Below are 15,950 nucleotides of genomic sequence, written 5' to 3' on the forward strand. Positions count from 1 at the left end.
CCCGACTCAGGGATTGAACTCCAGTCTCCTGCGTTGCACTGGAGAAGGAAATGGCCATCCACTCCAGTGTTCTTGCCTGGAAAATCCCATGGACAGAGGAGCCTGATGGGCTACAGTCCATGGGGTTTCAAAGAGTTGGACACAACTTAACGACTGAACTCCTGCATTGCAGGCGGATTCTTTAGCGACTCAGCCAGTAGAGCATGAAGAAGTATGCACAGTAACTTTCTTCCTTCACAGGATCAATAGTTAGAGCAGCTGAGGATATCAGGTATCAGGTATCTGAGGATATCAGGTATCAGGTAAAATTTGGTAGAAGGTGCAAGAAGAATCCTTCAAAGGACCAAGTTAAAATTCTGCTACTTTACACTTTTGCTTTGGGGTAAATCTTACAAGAGAATTTGAGAGAAGGGGAAGCAACTGTAATTTGGGAGACTGAGGAAGGAGCAGGTTGTATCACCAGTGTTGCATTCCAGAAAATTTGACATATATTTCCCAAACTCTACATGGAGGGGCCTTGAGAGTCTTGTCGTGGGGCTGCGTCTCTGAAGAGCTAAAGGGTGAATGTTCGGTTCAGAGCAGTGTGACTTGCCCCCAAAGCCGAGTGTGTTGACAGTTGGCCTCAAGAGTTGAGGTTCAGAGCTTGGCCATGGCAACATGGACGGGGAGGGTTGCTTGGCATCTGATGGGCTGGGATAGGGAAGAAGTTTTCTTGGAAGACAGTGTGTCCTCCATGGACAGTGTGAAAACCACCAGGTACATGCTGCTTTGGCAGTTCTGGGACACATTTTAAGGACACATCCTGGGGCTGCAGCCTGCATTCAGAGTGTCAAGAATGGGAGCTGACCTGGTAGCCAGCAGCCTGTTACAGATGGGGGGGCCCTCGTCTTCACCGCTTTCCCTTGCCCTCCCTGACCCCTGCACTAGATCTTGCTGTGCCTGGCACTGCCTGGGTGACGGATGAGACGGAGAACTCCCTTGACGTGGAATGGGAGAACCCCCCGACCGAGGTGGACTATTACAAGTTGCAGTATGGCCCGCTGACAGGGCACGAGGTGGCCGAGGTCACCGTGCCCAAGAGCGGTGACCCCAAGAGCCAATACGACATCACAGGTAAGAGCCAGCACTGGGATGCGAGATGCTCGGTGTGGAGGCTGAGGTGGGGGCTGTGTGAGCCGCGGGGACCAGCAGCTACAGCTCCCAGCTGTGCGCAGAGGATTCTGAGGCCTTGAGAATCACCTGAACCCTGACTCCAAGCTCACAGAGGTCAGCCCACTCTGAGGGGCCTGATTCTGCTCCAGAAACCCAGGGCTGACTCCAGGATCTCGAAGCACCTGGGTAGCAGATTATACCTCTGAAATGTTCTTCCAAGTCAGCTAACCTTCTGGAAGCCTCTGCGTCTCAGAGGGGATTTGATGGCAGACAGGCTTTCTTTTTGGAAGAACTGAGTGTGTGTGTATATGTGTGTGTGTGTGTGTGGCATGGGAGAGAGAGAGACATTGAGAAATTGGTTGAGGTTGGTTTGTTCAACGCCATAATGTGGATGTGGAAGGAGTTGAGCTAGGTGGCCAGGAGTGGGGCATTCCTCATCCCAGGTCACTGAGCAAACACTGGAAGACTGGAAATCAGATGGCTGCAAACACAATGGGGCCACGCAGGGCTGGGTAATGTTTTGTGGCACCTGATGCTTGCACAGTTTTCAGGACCCTCTTTAAGAAAAGTAACACATAAGCATCAATGCCCAAGCGCATGGCTTTGGAAGGGGCTGGTGCAAGTGAGGGGCCCTGAGGCTTACCAGCTCCTTGGTACGTCCTCCTCTGGGGCTTTGTCCTGCCTTCCACCCTCTGATTTCTGTCTTGAGCGGTCATCTTGGGGTTCTCAATGTTTTGTGGGGTGTGCCTCAAACATGCTACCATTTGCCTGCATTTTGTCACCAAAGTCTGAAATTTTGTGCAATAAGGAACAAGCATTCAGGTGGCTGCTACAGAGAAACCACAAAAGTTAAGAACAAAAAAGAAACAGAAAAGGCCAAGTAAAGTGAAGGCGAAAAAGAAAATGAAGAGGAACAAGTTAAGTGAATTATTACAATGGGAAGGAAAGGAACGTTTGAGGGAAAATGATTGTCGGGAGCAGAAAAACATTGGGGCTATAAATACAATTGGGAAATATGTGCTTAATGGCCCAAGGAAGAAACCAGAGCCTCATCAGATTCATCTCGTCCATTCTGGCCCGTAAGCTTCTCAGGGATGCCTCATGTTCCACTGGTCCTGCAGCTCTTCAGCTGCCTTAGGTAGAATGTAGTCTTGAGGGGAGACCCACAGCCCCACCCCTTGCCCTTCCGAATCCCCAGAAGAGCAGTGCAGGGGCTCCAGGGTCCAGAGCCCCTATGCAACCCAGCATTGACTCCTTGTTTCCAGGTCTGCAGCCGGGGACGGAATATAAGATCACAGTCATCCCTATGAGGGGAGACCTCGAGGGCAAGCCGATTCTTCTGAACGGCAGGACAGGTAAGAACCACGTGGAGGCACGGTGAATGCATCCTTTGCTTGCATTCTGCTATATTCTTGGCTGACTCCTCTTTGGATAAAAACTCTGTACTGCCGTGCATAGAGACAGCCAGTCTCTCTGTATACTGACATCTCTGGGGGAGGGGTGCGGGGCAGGAGAGAGGAAGCGAACTTCTTCTATCTCACATTTTTCTTGCTGTTGAAAATCTCCACCTGGATCTTGGAGTCAAGGGGATAGGCTGTTTCCAACACCTTTCTGCTTATTTTAATAACTTCAATCACTGGGTTCTTTCCAAGGCATTTATTATCTTGGACTTAGGCACACAGCTCCACAGTACCCAAGACACAGGTGATTTATAACTTTTTTCTTGTCATTTCGGTGTTTTTTCATGACAAACACACTCAGGGAGTTTGCTTTAAAATGTCAAGAGATATTAAAGACTTTCGCAGGGGAGTAGCACTAGATTTAGCATCTGTGGATTAAGAAAATATATGACAAATGTTGTTATGAATCAGTAATATTTGACAGTAAGTTTGTAATTTATTAATCAGAAAAGAATTTGAAATCATGGTAGTTTTATATGCAAGATGTTCTATGTAATTTTTAGTTTTTAGACAGTGCTTGAGCCTGTAGTGAATTGTGAGCCACTCTGTGCTCCTGCCAAGTCACGTTGGGAGGCTGTGAGCTTGATGCCCCTGGGTAAAGGCTAATCCTTGGAGCCAGCAAAGAAGGGATATTTGAATTTGGAGACTTTCTTGAAAAGTTTTGTAGTTCTTTTCAATTCAGTCCTGGCAGCAGCTGGTTGGGGTGGTGAGAATAAGGGTGAGATGGTGCAAGAATTGAATTCACTGTTTCAGCTGCCTAACAGATTGCATAGCTGGAATGTGAAAGAATTATATAGTTGGGCAATCATAAAGGATAAAATATACATTAGTGTTTTAACCATACAGCATATACTGTGCAGCCTGCATGAACGGTGGACTAGTGAATCACCGTCAGTGAGTTGGAAAATGGCAGGTCTTTGCTTGCTTTGAGAGGCATTTTCTTTAGCTGTGAATTAATTGAGAGCTTACCATGCCCCGGGCATTGTACTAACTGCACTGCTCGTGAATTATCTCATTTAGCTCTGATCATAATTCTGTGTGGTAGGTCTTATTATTATTTCTAAGTCACATATGAGACAGCTGAGGCTTAGAGAAATTAAGCTCAAGATTGCCCAGCTTGGAAGTGACAGGGCTGGGACTGGAACCCAGGATGTCTGCTTTGGTGGATGCAAAACTAAAAGGCTACCTACTTTTATTTCTCTGGTCATTGTGAAATTGAAAGTTTCTGTCATTCAGTCATGTCTTTTGTGACCCCATGGACTTTAGCCCACCAGGCTCCTCTGTCCATGGAATTCTCCAGATATGAATACTGGAGTGGGTTGTCTTTCCCTTCTCCAAGGGATAATCGCGACCCAGAGATCAAACCTGGGTCTCTGGCACTGCAGGCAGATTCTTTACCATCAGAGCCACCAGGGAATTTCTGGTTAATTTTCATACTCTACTCCCTGACTAAAAAAATTCTGTGACTTCTCATTGTCTTGGGTAAGATAGAGTCCTTTTATCTTGGCTTCTGTGGGCCCATCCAACCTGGGCCATTGTCATGCTCAGAATTTCCCACCAGGAAGCCTTCCTGCACCTGGACTCTTCTTGGGGTTCCCTAACACAGAAGGCTTCTCTATACCTCGTGGGTTTGCTCATGTTGTTACCCCTGCCTGGAAAATTCTCCACTGTTACCTCTAGCTGTCAATTAAGTCAGCTCAACAAGCATTAATTGCCAAGTATCATGGGTCCTAGAGACACGTTTCCTTTAGACACATAGATGATGAGCCCTGGTCCCTGCCTTTCAAGGGCTCACAGCAGTAACATCACACATCCCTCCAGGGTCAGCCCCTACACTGGCTGCTCCACTGAGGCCGCCTAGGACCATGTTAAATGGCAACCATCTTTGCCCCTGAATTTCTAGAGCATTTAATTACAAATGGCCTTGAATTGCCAGTTAAACTTTCAAGTGTATTATCCTAGCTAGAACATGAGCATTCAAGAGATATTTTTATTGCTTATTATATTCTAAAAGCAGGATGGGATATTTTATTGGATTGCAAATACATTTGTATTATGTGCCTTATTAACATGACAAAAAAAGACACAATAATCTCTAAGGTCCGGAAACACTCTCACACCTGGCTAGACTGTTAGTTAATGTAAGAGGGAGGGGAAGAATCTCTTTTCTCCGGATGTTGTGCATTCCATGAGATGGAAAAACACACTGGAATATAAGAACGGCATATGCATGTGCAGGGTGGAACTGGCACAGTTTAGATGTTTTCCATTTAACAAATCACTTAGTGGAACTCATACCACAGAAGAGAAAGTGTCGACTGAACATCTTACCCTGTTAACATGCTCAAAGTGCCCTGAAAAGCACTTCTAAAAACCTCAGGACCGGGTCAGCTTCTGGAGAAGCACACATCAGTCAGGCCAGAGTCTCCAGGGAGAAGTGTTCCCAAACTCCCCCATCAGACCCTCACAGCTGCATCACTTCAGATGACCAGAGAGGCAGGCCCCTCACTGGGAGGTGACGCTCCATCTGTAACATGGGAAGTTGGACTACATGAGTTTCAAATTCCTTCTCTTACTTTTTTTATGTTTATGATTGTGTAATAACGTCTGTAATACATGCCTTTCCATAGTGAGTCTGAAACAAAGGACCACTTGCTTTTTCATAATCTCATGTGTTCCCAGGCACATTAGAACATACGATGTAGCATATTCACTTGTTAGCAATTTTCTCAGAACTTTTCTCCTGAGACTATGCTATGAAATAAGTTTTGGCAACTCTTACTATCCTTTTCACTTGTTATTGCTTCCCAAACACAGTGCTTCATTTGAAATGGCCCAGCCCCTAAAACTTTCCTTCTCTAGCTCCTTTTTGTTTCAAGATGAGCTCCTGTATCATTCAGAACTCCTGTCTCTCACAACCACCCCACACCTACACCCTGTAGCTGAAAAATAATGAGAATCTCTAGTCTTTGAGGCCCCACTGTGTTCTAGGTACCGAGGAGCTTCATGAACATTATCTTTGGTCCTTCTACTAACATTGCAAGCATTGTTATTCCCATTTTACAGATGAGAATGTTGAGGCCTACAAAGTTTAGGAGATTCAGAGTAAACTAGTGAATGACATTTGAGTTTAGGGTTGCTTTCCAGAGGCAAAGCTAGAGGAGGAGAGCAGGAAGATGGATCGATGTCTGTGAACACATTCTCTACGTATGATATCTTTTGAATAATTTTATTGCCACAATGAACAGCAGTAGAGGAGACCTAAGAAAACATAGCTACCATAGTTCTATACTGAAGAGGTACTATACAGATCTCTTCAGTGAACTTACCTTCAGAACAGTAGTATAGGCCCTGTCCCCCGTCCCTGCCCTCAAGCCCATGTCCCCATAGATTTTAGGCCCTGACTGCCGTTTTCCACTATGCCAGCTAGGTGACTCATATGTGGCTGTTGTGAATGGAGAAGGCTGTCCCTAATCCCGGGGCCATGGGTTGGAATGTGGACCTGTGCTGTTGAGCGTGTCAGCATAGACCCAGGAGAGCTGTAACCCTACCCAACCCTGTGGGGGAATCTTGTAATAAAGCAGAGTAACCTGTCCTCATGTGCTTAGAACTCCTTATCAGCCTTTTCTGTATCCCCAGTTTTGTAGATCTCTCTGAAATGGGGCTCACCTTTATTTGAGTGTGTGTGTGCTAAGTCGCTGCAGTCGTGTCCGACTCTTTGTGACCCTGTGGGCCATAGCCTGCCAAGCTCCTCTGTCCATGGGATTCTCCAGGCAAGAATACTGGAATGGGTTGCCATGCCCTCCTCCAGGGGATCTTCTCGACCTAAGAATCAAACCTGCATCCCTTATGTTTCCTGCACTGGCAGGCAGGTTCTTTACCATTGGCGCCACCTAATACATGCACTCAAAAGTGAATCTCTCCTATCAAGCCTCATGACTCTTGTCTTAGATGTCCCTCACCTCCCATGGCCCTGAGGAAGGTCCAACCAGGGCTGCTAGTGTCCAGCAGGTGGGAGTTTGCAACCTGAGGAGGAAGCTGGGGCCAGGGCAGGAGGGCCCATCTCCCAGTTGAGCCGGGGCTGTGACTCATCTCGGATTTGGTCAGCTGTAGCAGGCTACTAAAAGGCTTTGTTCCATGGAAAAGACTGTTTATGATCCCCATATTCCTTCTTGGCAGAGAGGGAGGTCTTGGTGCTGCTAAGCTGGCTCCCTCCAGTGATGTCATGCATTGTGGGGGGTCCTATCACTGAGGCTTTCCTCCTACATCTGTATCTTGGCATCCGATTCCCATCCTGAAATTTATCAAGGAGAGGAGCAGCTCTTTAAGGAGCCCCTTAAACACTTAAGTTGTTGTTGCTGTTGTTAGGGAGTTGAGAGAAAGGGGGAGGGGAGTCCCAAGTTCCAGGCTGGCCCGGCCCCTCACTGACTTTATGAGTTTGGAGAAGTCACATGTCCTCTCTGAGTGAGGTCTCTGTAACCCTGACATGCTATGATTCTATTTTGCCTCCTACCCTCTCACTCTTCATAACCGAGATGGCTTTTTCGTGGTTCATCTCTGTTCCTGGGGGTTCTGGGACTGTTGGGAGTGGATGAGGAGCCTCAGGGCTGTGTGTCAAAATCAGGCCTTGTGCCAGAAATCTGTGCTTCCCTGGATCGATTCCCATAATCGTTGGTGGTAGCTTAGCCCTGTTCACCCAAGTGGGACAGATGCAGTCTAACACGTCTCTTTAGAACTGTCCTTAGTCCACAGGCAGTGATGGAAAGACAATATTCAGTTTCTTTTTCTTTCTTTTTTTAGAAGAAGACTTCCTTCATCTTTCTTTCTTTTTTTTTTGGACTTATCATAATTTTATTATATGTAAAGGCAAGCCTGCCCTCATTACTGTTTATGTTAAAAAAAATTTTATCAGAGTATAGTTGCTTTACAATATTGTATTAGTTTCTGCTGTATAACAAAGTGAATCAGTTATACATACGCAAAATGGTACAGATGAACCTATTTGCAAAGCAGAAATAGAGACACAATTGTTGAGAACAAGTGTATGGACACCAAGAGGGGAAAGAGGAGGTGGGATGAATTGGGAGATTGGGATTGACATATATAATGTACACCACTATGTATAAAATAGTAAACTAGTGAGAACCTCCTTGATGCTCTGTGGTGATCTAGATAGGAAGGAAATCCAAAAATGATCGGATATATGTAAACATTCAGTTTCTTCTTTAAGGGTCATTCTCTTAATCTTTCTGATCTCTGCTTCCCAGATATTAGAGTACTGTAGTGGCTGCCACAGAGCTAAATTGTTGTGTAATCCCAGAGGTAGCCCCTTGTCTCATGGTCATTCCTTATGTGCTTTTTTTCTCTAAGAAGAGGTGTGTTACATAAGCTCACTTTTTGCAAATAACCTGTAAAACTATAATGTATTGAAAAAAACCAGGCGCCATTGCTTGCCCACATACTATATGCCAGGTGCTTTTCATACATTACTCTATCAAACCCGATTGTAATAGCATAAGGCTTCCTCCATCCAGCCCTGCGGATATGATGGATCTTGACAGGGCTGCATATGCAGGCAGTCGTCGCCCTACAAAGCCATGGGCCTCGGCTGAGGGTCCTGTAGCCATAGTGACAAGCACTGATCTAGGGCAGGGAGAGGTGGTGAGAGGCCTGGGGGTTGCACAGATGTGGGAGAGGACGGGGGCCAGGGACTTCAAGAAGCAGGAGTCTCTGGGCGTTCCCCATCCTCACTTTGCCAGTCAATGTGTCCCCACTCCCAGCTGAGCACTGATTTCCCCAAAGTGACATATCACCATTGGAGGCTCTCTTCATTCCCTCCCTGGCATGTGCAGAATCGTGCTTTGCGCAGAAAGGGGCAATGGGGTGAGGAGGGAGCCCTCTCCCTCGGGGTACACACTTTCTCCTGAGCATCCTTGTAGAGCCTGCTCAAGCTCTGGAGGCCCAGGATGAGGCCCTTCTGATGTCTGAGTCCTGAATGCACTGCCCTTTCATCCTAAGAGGCCCACTCTGCCAGTGGGTGTGAGGTACACCCAGCCCCTGTCTCCCAGAGGTGACAGTCTGGGACCATGTCCTCTTTCTAGTTGCCCCTCCAAGTTCCAGTCCACCAATGCTGCTGGATTTCAGGTAGCAAGAAATTTTCAGATCATACTTTATTTTCTTTGCAACTGATTATTATCATTTTAGTAGTGGGCTTCCCTGGTGGCTCAGATGGTAAAGAATCTGCCTACAGTGTGGGAGACCCGGGTTCAATTCCTCGGTTGGAAAGATCTCCTGGAGAAGGGAATGGCAACTCCAGTATTCTTGCCTGGAGAATCCCATGGAGAGAGGAGCCTGGTGGGCTATGGTCCCTGGAGTTGTAAAGAGTTGGATACAACTGAATGACCAACACTTTCACTTTTTTCGCATTCTTAGTAGTAGTCATAGTTCCATAAGAAGAAGCTGATGGGAGCCTTTATCTGGTGGTCCAGCAGTTAAGAATTGGTCTTGCAATGCCGGACATGGGTTCAATCCCTGGTGGGGGAGCTAAGACTTCACTTGCTGCAGAGCAACTAAGCCTGTGTGTGCAACTATTGAGCCTGTGCCACAACTAGAGAGTCTGCCTGAAATCCCGCATAACACCACGAAGGCCCTGTGTGCTACAACTAAGGCTGGATGCAGCTAAACAACTAAATACTAAAAGAAGAAGAAGAGGCCAATGGTAGTGATATAAGGTGGAAATTTGTAGTCTTAGGTAAATGGGATTGGGTTCAAATCTTCACTCTGCCAGTTACCAGTTAATAAGTCCAAAAGCAAACCCTTGGTCCCATTCCTCTCCCTGGCCTCTTCTGGAGACTCTACCTTCTCTCATATCTCCCCATCTCTTGTGTTTCCTGCCTAGAGAAGTTCCTCTAGCACTTGTTGTAGTATCAGTACCAAAGATCTCCCCATCTCTGTAAATGACGCCACTTTCTGCAAATTGCTCAAGACCCAAACCGACAAGTCATTATAGTCCACATCAAATTCCCGAGCGGACACTGTCTTTGCAGTCTTCCCAGCCCTCTTTCATCTGCCACAGTTTTCCATGTTCCTGTTATCTCACACACAAACTGTTGTAGCGGCCTCCTAGGGGCCTTCTGCTCTTGACCTGCGACAGTCTGTACTCTCTCCAGCAGCCAGAGGGGTCCTTTTATAACATGTCAGAGCATACCATTCTGTGAACCACCACCCCTCTCTGCCACCCCCAGAAGCTTCTCATCTTATTCTGTGCAAAAGCCAAGTTGTTACAATGACTTTCAAAGGCATCCCCTTGCCTCCTTGCCTCACTGGCCTCACCTTCAGCCACTCAACCGCCTCACCTACTCTGTACTGATGCCCTGGCCTACTGCTGTTTCCCTAATACATGGATCAGGGCCTTTGAACTTGCTGCTACCTTTGCCTGGAGTGAGGTCCCCTGGATTGTCCATGGCCAAATTCATTTCACTCTGCTCTTTGCTCAGATGTTACCTTCTCACTGGCCTTCCTTCTAAAATCCCAAGTATCTTTTTTCTCTCACTTTCTAATTCCTTTACCTTGCCCTGTTGGGCTTCTTAACACTATCCCTACTTGTTTATTGTCTGGCTCTTTCAAGAGAATGTAAGCTTCCTAGTAGGGGGTCTTTATTCTCTTCATTGCTTATATTAGTTTCCCAGGGATGCTATAACCAAGTATCAAAAACTGGGTGGCTTAAAGCAGAAATTGAGTGTGGAAGTTGGCTGTGGAGGCTCTCAAGGTTGTGGAGGCTGGAAGTCTGAAATCAAGGTGTCAGCAGGGCCACATTCTCTCTGACAGCTCAAGGGGAGGATCCTTTCTTGTCCCTTCCAGCCTCTGGGGTTTGTTGGTAATCCTTTGTGTTTTTTTTTTTTTTTTTTAACTTTTTTGTTTGTATTGGAGTATAGTCTATCAACAATATTGTGATAGTTTCAGGGGGACAGCAGAGGGACTCAGCCGTACACATACATGTATCCATTCTCCCCCAAACTCTCTTCCCGTTCAGGCTGCCACATGACATTGAGCAGAGTTCCTTGTACTATACAGTAGGTCCTTGTTGGTTATCCATTTTAAATATAGCAGTTGTGTCCATGTCCATCCCAAACTCCCTAACTATCCATTCCCCCCAACCACCCCTCTGGCAACCGTAAGTTTGCTTTCTAAGTCTGGGAATCTGTTTTTGTTTTGTAAATAAGTTCATCTGTATCACAACTTTTAAAGATTCCATTATATAAGGGATATCATATGCTATTTCTCTTTCTCTGACTTACTGAGAAGTCATTCTCTAGGTTCATCCATGTTGCTGCAACTGGCATTATTTCATTCTTTTTAATGGCCGAGTCGTGTTCCGTTGTGTGTGTGTGTATGTGGATACATAGTAATATATATCTTCTTTCCCCATTCCTCTGTTGATGGGCCTTTAGGCTGCTTCCATGTCTTGGCTGTCGTGAGCAGTGCTGCGGTGAACACTGGGGTGCACATTCACATGCCTGTCTCCTCCTTGAGTGTCTTCATCTTGTCTTCTATTTGTATGTGTCTGTGTCCAAATTTCCCCCTTTTATAAGGATTGGTTCCACTACCCTAATGACCTCATTTTAACCCTATATCTCTAGCCCTCTAAATAAGGTCACATTTTGAGGTGCTGGGGTTTAGTACTTAGATTTATCTTTTTGATGAGGTGACACAATTTAACCCATAACACTGCTGAGTCTCTGGCTCCAAGCAGACACTCAGTGATTGTTTACAGGAGTCAGGGTCTACCATTTACTGTCTGTGTAGTTTGGGCAATTTATCTAATCTCTCTGAGTCTTGCATTTAATTATTGATCTCAAAATGGTAACTGCTATTAATTTTGCAAACTAGTACATGGAGAACCTGGTATATGCCTTATGTTATTACTATGAGGTCTGATAAAGTCATGAATTAAAAGCACCTGGCACTTAATATGTGGTCAATAAATGGCAGTTGATTTATTACATAAAATATGCATTGTCTCTGGTGATAGAACGTATTTCATTTCCTTGCACACAAAACACAGCCACTGTGCTCAAGAAAAGTGCATTGTAGCTGATGTCAAAGAACAGAGCTATGTAAAGTTGTAACTTCTCTGCTGGAAAATCCTTAGCCAAGAGAATTAGAGCAGGATGAGGAAGAAGAAAAGTGCTTAGATATCCTTTCTGTGTGTCTTCACCCAGAAGGATACCGATCTATATGTAAGGCAGGGTCTTGGGGCAAGCATCTTTATCAGTGACCTTGATGGGTGCACTCAGATGAATCACTTATTAAGTTTGCAAATGGTAAAAACCTCGAAAGGAAAGTGGGCATCTTGGATGAAAGACTTAATTATAAATGGAATCTGTAAGATGAAATATAATGGGGATAAATGGTGGGTCCAGGACATGTATGATATGCAAAAATTGGGAAGATGTGGTTTAATGTGGAGGTCCTCAACCTTTGATGTACATCAGAATCACCTGTGCAGTTTTGCGTATCTGTTTTTTAAATGAGATGTCAGGGTGTATCTCAGACCTTCTGAAGTAGACCCTCTGGTGGTGGTACTTAGTAGGTGTTCTTGGTTGACAAAGGTTGAAAACCCCTGGGGTAACTGGGACAAGTATGAAAAAAAACAGGAATTTTCTGAGGCTCTGGGCTGAGGCTGTTATTGAGGGTAAAGTGTCTGTGACATTTCCTTCTGGGTTAGTCCTTCTAGAATATGAAGTCTACATGAAGAGGGATTTTTGACTGTCCTGTTAATTGGTGATTCCTGAGAGCCATTACATTCCATGGTATGGAATGGATGCTCAGTGAATTGTTGAATGAATGAACTGAGTTCTGGGAATTTTTCTATGAAAAGGGAAAGACAAGAACACGTCTAGATGTAAATGCCAAGTCTAAAAACTAAGTGGGAAGTTGGTAATATAAGTTTATAATATGATATAATAGATTTTAATTTACAAGTGCATAACTTAGAGAGGTGAAACTGTTTCGATTAGGGGAGAAGTAGGAAGAGACCTGGAGAAGGCAATGGCACCCCACTCCAGTACTCTTGCCTGGAAAATCTCATGGACGGAGGAGCCTGGTAGGCTAGTCCATGGGGTCGCTAAAAGTCAGACACGACTGAGCGACTTCACTTTCACTTTTCACTTTCCTGCATTGGAGAAGGAAATGGCAACCCACTCCAGTGTTCTTGCCTGGAGAATCCCAGGGACAGGGGAGCCTGGTGGGCTGACGTCTGTGGGGTTGCACAGAGTCGGACACAACTGAAGTGACTTAGCAGCAGCAGCAGCAGCAGAAAGAGACCCGGCCTCCCTGGTGACTCAATGGTAAAGAATCCACCTGAAATGCTAGAGACCCTGAGTTGGGAAGATCCCCTGGAGGAGGGCATGGCAAGCCACTCCAGTATTCTTGCCTGCAGCATCCCCGTGGACAGAGGAGCCTGGCAGGCTGCAGTCTATGGGGTCTGCTGAATGGTCTCTGGGAAGAGGAATTAGATGTGTTCTACATGCCCACCAAGGGTAGACATACTTGAAGGAATAGCCACTTCAGGTGGCCACACTTGGAAGAACTTTCTCTAATGTGTTCAGTGGTCTGAAAGTGGACGTCCATCAGGAAGACTTTTTTCAGCTTAGGGTTCAAGCAGAGGTCAGCTGTCCCCTGTCATAGATGATGGAGAGTCTTGCACCCAGAAGAATGCAATCTTGAAACATTTGTGACCTTGACTAGCTAGAGGTCTCCTCTAAGTTTTCTTTCTTGTGTTATGTTTTTGAAGATATCGATAGTCCAACCAACGTGGTCACTGGCCGAGTGACAGAAGACACAGTGGCGGTCTCCTGGGACCCAGTCCGGGCGGTCATTGATAAGTACATGGTGCGCTACATCTCCGCTGACGGGGAGACGAAGGACACCGCGGTGCCCGGGGAGCAGAACAGCACTGTCCTGACAGGTCTGAAGCCGGGGGAGGCCTATGAAGTCTACGTGTGGGCTGAGAGGGGAAGCCAGGAGAGCAAGAAGGCGGACACCACGGCCCTCACAGGTAACAGGAGAAGGGGAGTCGTCTCTCATTCTTATTCTCTCCCATCTCTAAACAAACAGACTTCCTCATGGCAGGGAGAAGATTGATTCATGAATTAGGAGACCGAATCCCACCTAGCACCAGCTCTTTTGTTTGCAGGTGTGGGGCAGGGGGTTGCCAAAGCAATTTTAAATTGCATAATTATGAATTTTTTCCCCCCCTTTTAACCTCAAACAAAAGAGACCATCCTTTTAATTTGAATCAGAGGGTCATACTTACATGGGTTGAAATTCCACGTGCAACTCCCTCAGAGCAGAGGAATACTTTCTAATTTTCATTTTTTTTTTTTTTTTTGATGTGAAAACTCAAAACATTTGGCTGACAGTGAATTTGAATGCTTATCTCAGCTTGCAGTGACTGCACGGGCACTGTGTATGTAATCTGGAGCTCTCTTTCAGACCATGAAAACGGTTTGCCTCCTGAGTCAACATTTACCAAATGTACCAATTCTAGCTTTATGCTTTCAGAAACTGTAAGGGCTTCCTTACTCCATCCCGTCATTCTGCTTGGCTGGGGCCTGCAGGTGTCCCGAGGCTGCGTAGGAATGTATATCCCAGACATTCCTTCTGCTTAAACCCTCCTCTGGCTCCGACTTTGAATTCAGAGAAGCCTAATCCTGGAGTCCACTGACATCCCACACATGTGACAGGAATCCTAGAAAAGTATTCACCTATTGATAAACTTCTGTTTTGGACAGTCTCTTAGTGTCAAGATGCTTAGAGAAGCTGATAATCAGTTAGGAATATGGTTTCAGAAGCTTGACTCTCCAAGTTTTAATCTCAGCTCTACCATTTATTAGCTGAGTGATTTGGGGCAAGTTATTTCACTTCCGTTCCTCAGATTCTTCTCTATTAAATGGGGCATGTGACTGTCTACATCACTGGGTTAATGTGAGGATTGCATGAATTAATCCATGTAAGTACCTGACATAGAGGTGGTGGTGGTTTAGTTGCTAAGTTGTGTCCGACTCTTTGGGACTGCATGGACTGTAGCCCTCCAGGCTCCTCTGTTCATGGGATTCTCCAGGCAAGAATAATGGAGTGGGTTGCCATTTCCTTCTCTAGGGGATCTTCCTGATCCAGAAATTGAACCCAGGTCTCCTGCATTGCAGGCAGATTCTTTACCAATTGAGCTACAAGGGAAGCCCCTACCTGACATAGAGAATGCTACATAAATCATAGTCGTGCTTCTTTCTTGAAATGTGTCTTAGTCTGTTCAGGCTGCTATAGCAAAACACCATGGGCTGGTTGGCTTAAACAACAGAACCTTATTTCCTTTGGTTCTGGAGCCTGGAAATTCCCATGATCTGGGTGCCAGTTGATTCATTTATTGGTGAGGGCCCTCTTCTCGACTTACAGATGCTTCCTTCTTCTTTACATGCTGGAGAGGAGAGATTCTGGTCTCTTTTTCTCAGAAAGACATTAATCCCACCGTGGGTGCCCCATCCTTATGATTCTGTCTAAAGCTCATTCCCTCCCAAGGGTCCCTCCTCGAAATACCATCAAATGAGGGGTTAGATCTTCGACATATACATTTTGAGAAGACAGAAACATTCAGTGCCCAGAAATGTTAGTCTGCATTTGACCTGGAAGCATTTCATGGTCCATAGCCTCCTGAGGCCATGTGGTTTTTGTCTCCTCCTGGGGAAGAAGCAGTTGGCAGTAAGGGTGGTGAGATCTATATTTGTTTAAAGTCAGGGTCAGAAAACCTTCTGCAGAAGGCCAGATAGTAAATATTTTCAGCTTTGGGGACCACACAGTCTCTGGTGCAGCTACTCAACTCTGCCACTGAAATGAGAAAACAGCCATAGACAGTGTGGAGATGAACTGGCATGACTGTGTTCTAATAACACTTGATTTATGTAATTAGGCAGTGGGTCAGATTTGGCCGCTGGACTAACTGTAGATTACCAGATCCTGGGTTATATTACACCTGGCCTTCCATTTACCAGGGTATTGGGTGTTGTGAATAGAATGTGTGGGTCAACCTTTTAAGAAAACATTTATTTATTATTTATTTTTGACAGTGCTGGATCTTCCTTGCTGTGCATGGGTTTTCTCTAGTTGTGGCGAGTGGGGCCAGAGGGGCTACTCTAGTTGTGGTGCATGGGCTTCTCGTTGAGGTGACCTCTCTGGTTGAGGAGCTCAGGCTCTAGGCTCATGGGCTCAAGGAGTTGTGGTGCACAGGCTTCGTTTCCCTGCAGCATGTGGGATCTCCCCAGAGCAAGGATTGAACCCATG

At 45.8% G+C, this 15,950-nt stretch overlaps 1 protein-coding gene across 6 annotated transcripts in view; it reads left to right on the forward strand.

The window, feature by feature from the left end:
- The window catches only part of TNN (tenascin N), a 71,508-nt gene that overhangs the window by 18,605 nt on the left and 36,953 nt on the right, over positions 1-15,950 (forward strand). For all 6 annotated transcript variants that reach the window (XM_043924613.1, XM_043924614.1, XM_043924615.1 and 3 more), the window contains exons 5-7: positions 928-1,113; positions 2,418-2,507; positions 13,408-13,671. In XM_043924613.1, coding sequence (XP_043780548.1) covers positions 928-1,113; positions 2,418-2,507; positions 13,408-13,671 — 540 coding nt within the window. The remainder of the gene's footprint in view (positions 1-927; positions 1,114-2,417; positions 2,508-13,407; positions 13,672-15,950) is intronic.

This window comes from Cervus elaphus, chromosome 14, assembly GCF_910594005.1.
Source record: "Cervus elaphus chromosome 14, mCerEla1.1, whole genome shotgun sequence".
Classification (NCBI taxonomy): domain Eukaryota; kingdom Metazoa; phylum Chordata; class Mammalia; order Artiodactyla; family Cervidae; genus Cervus; species Cervus elaphus.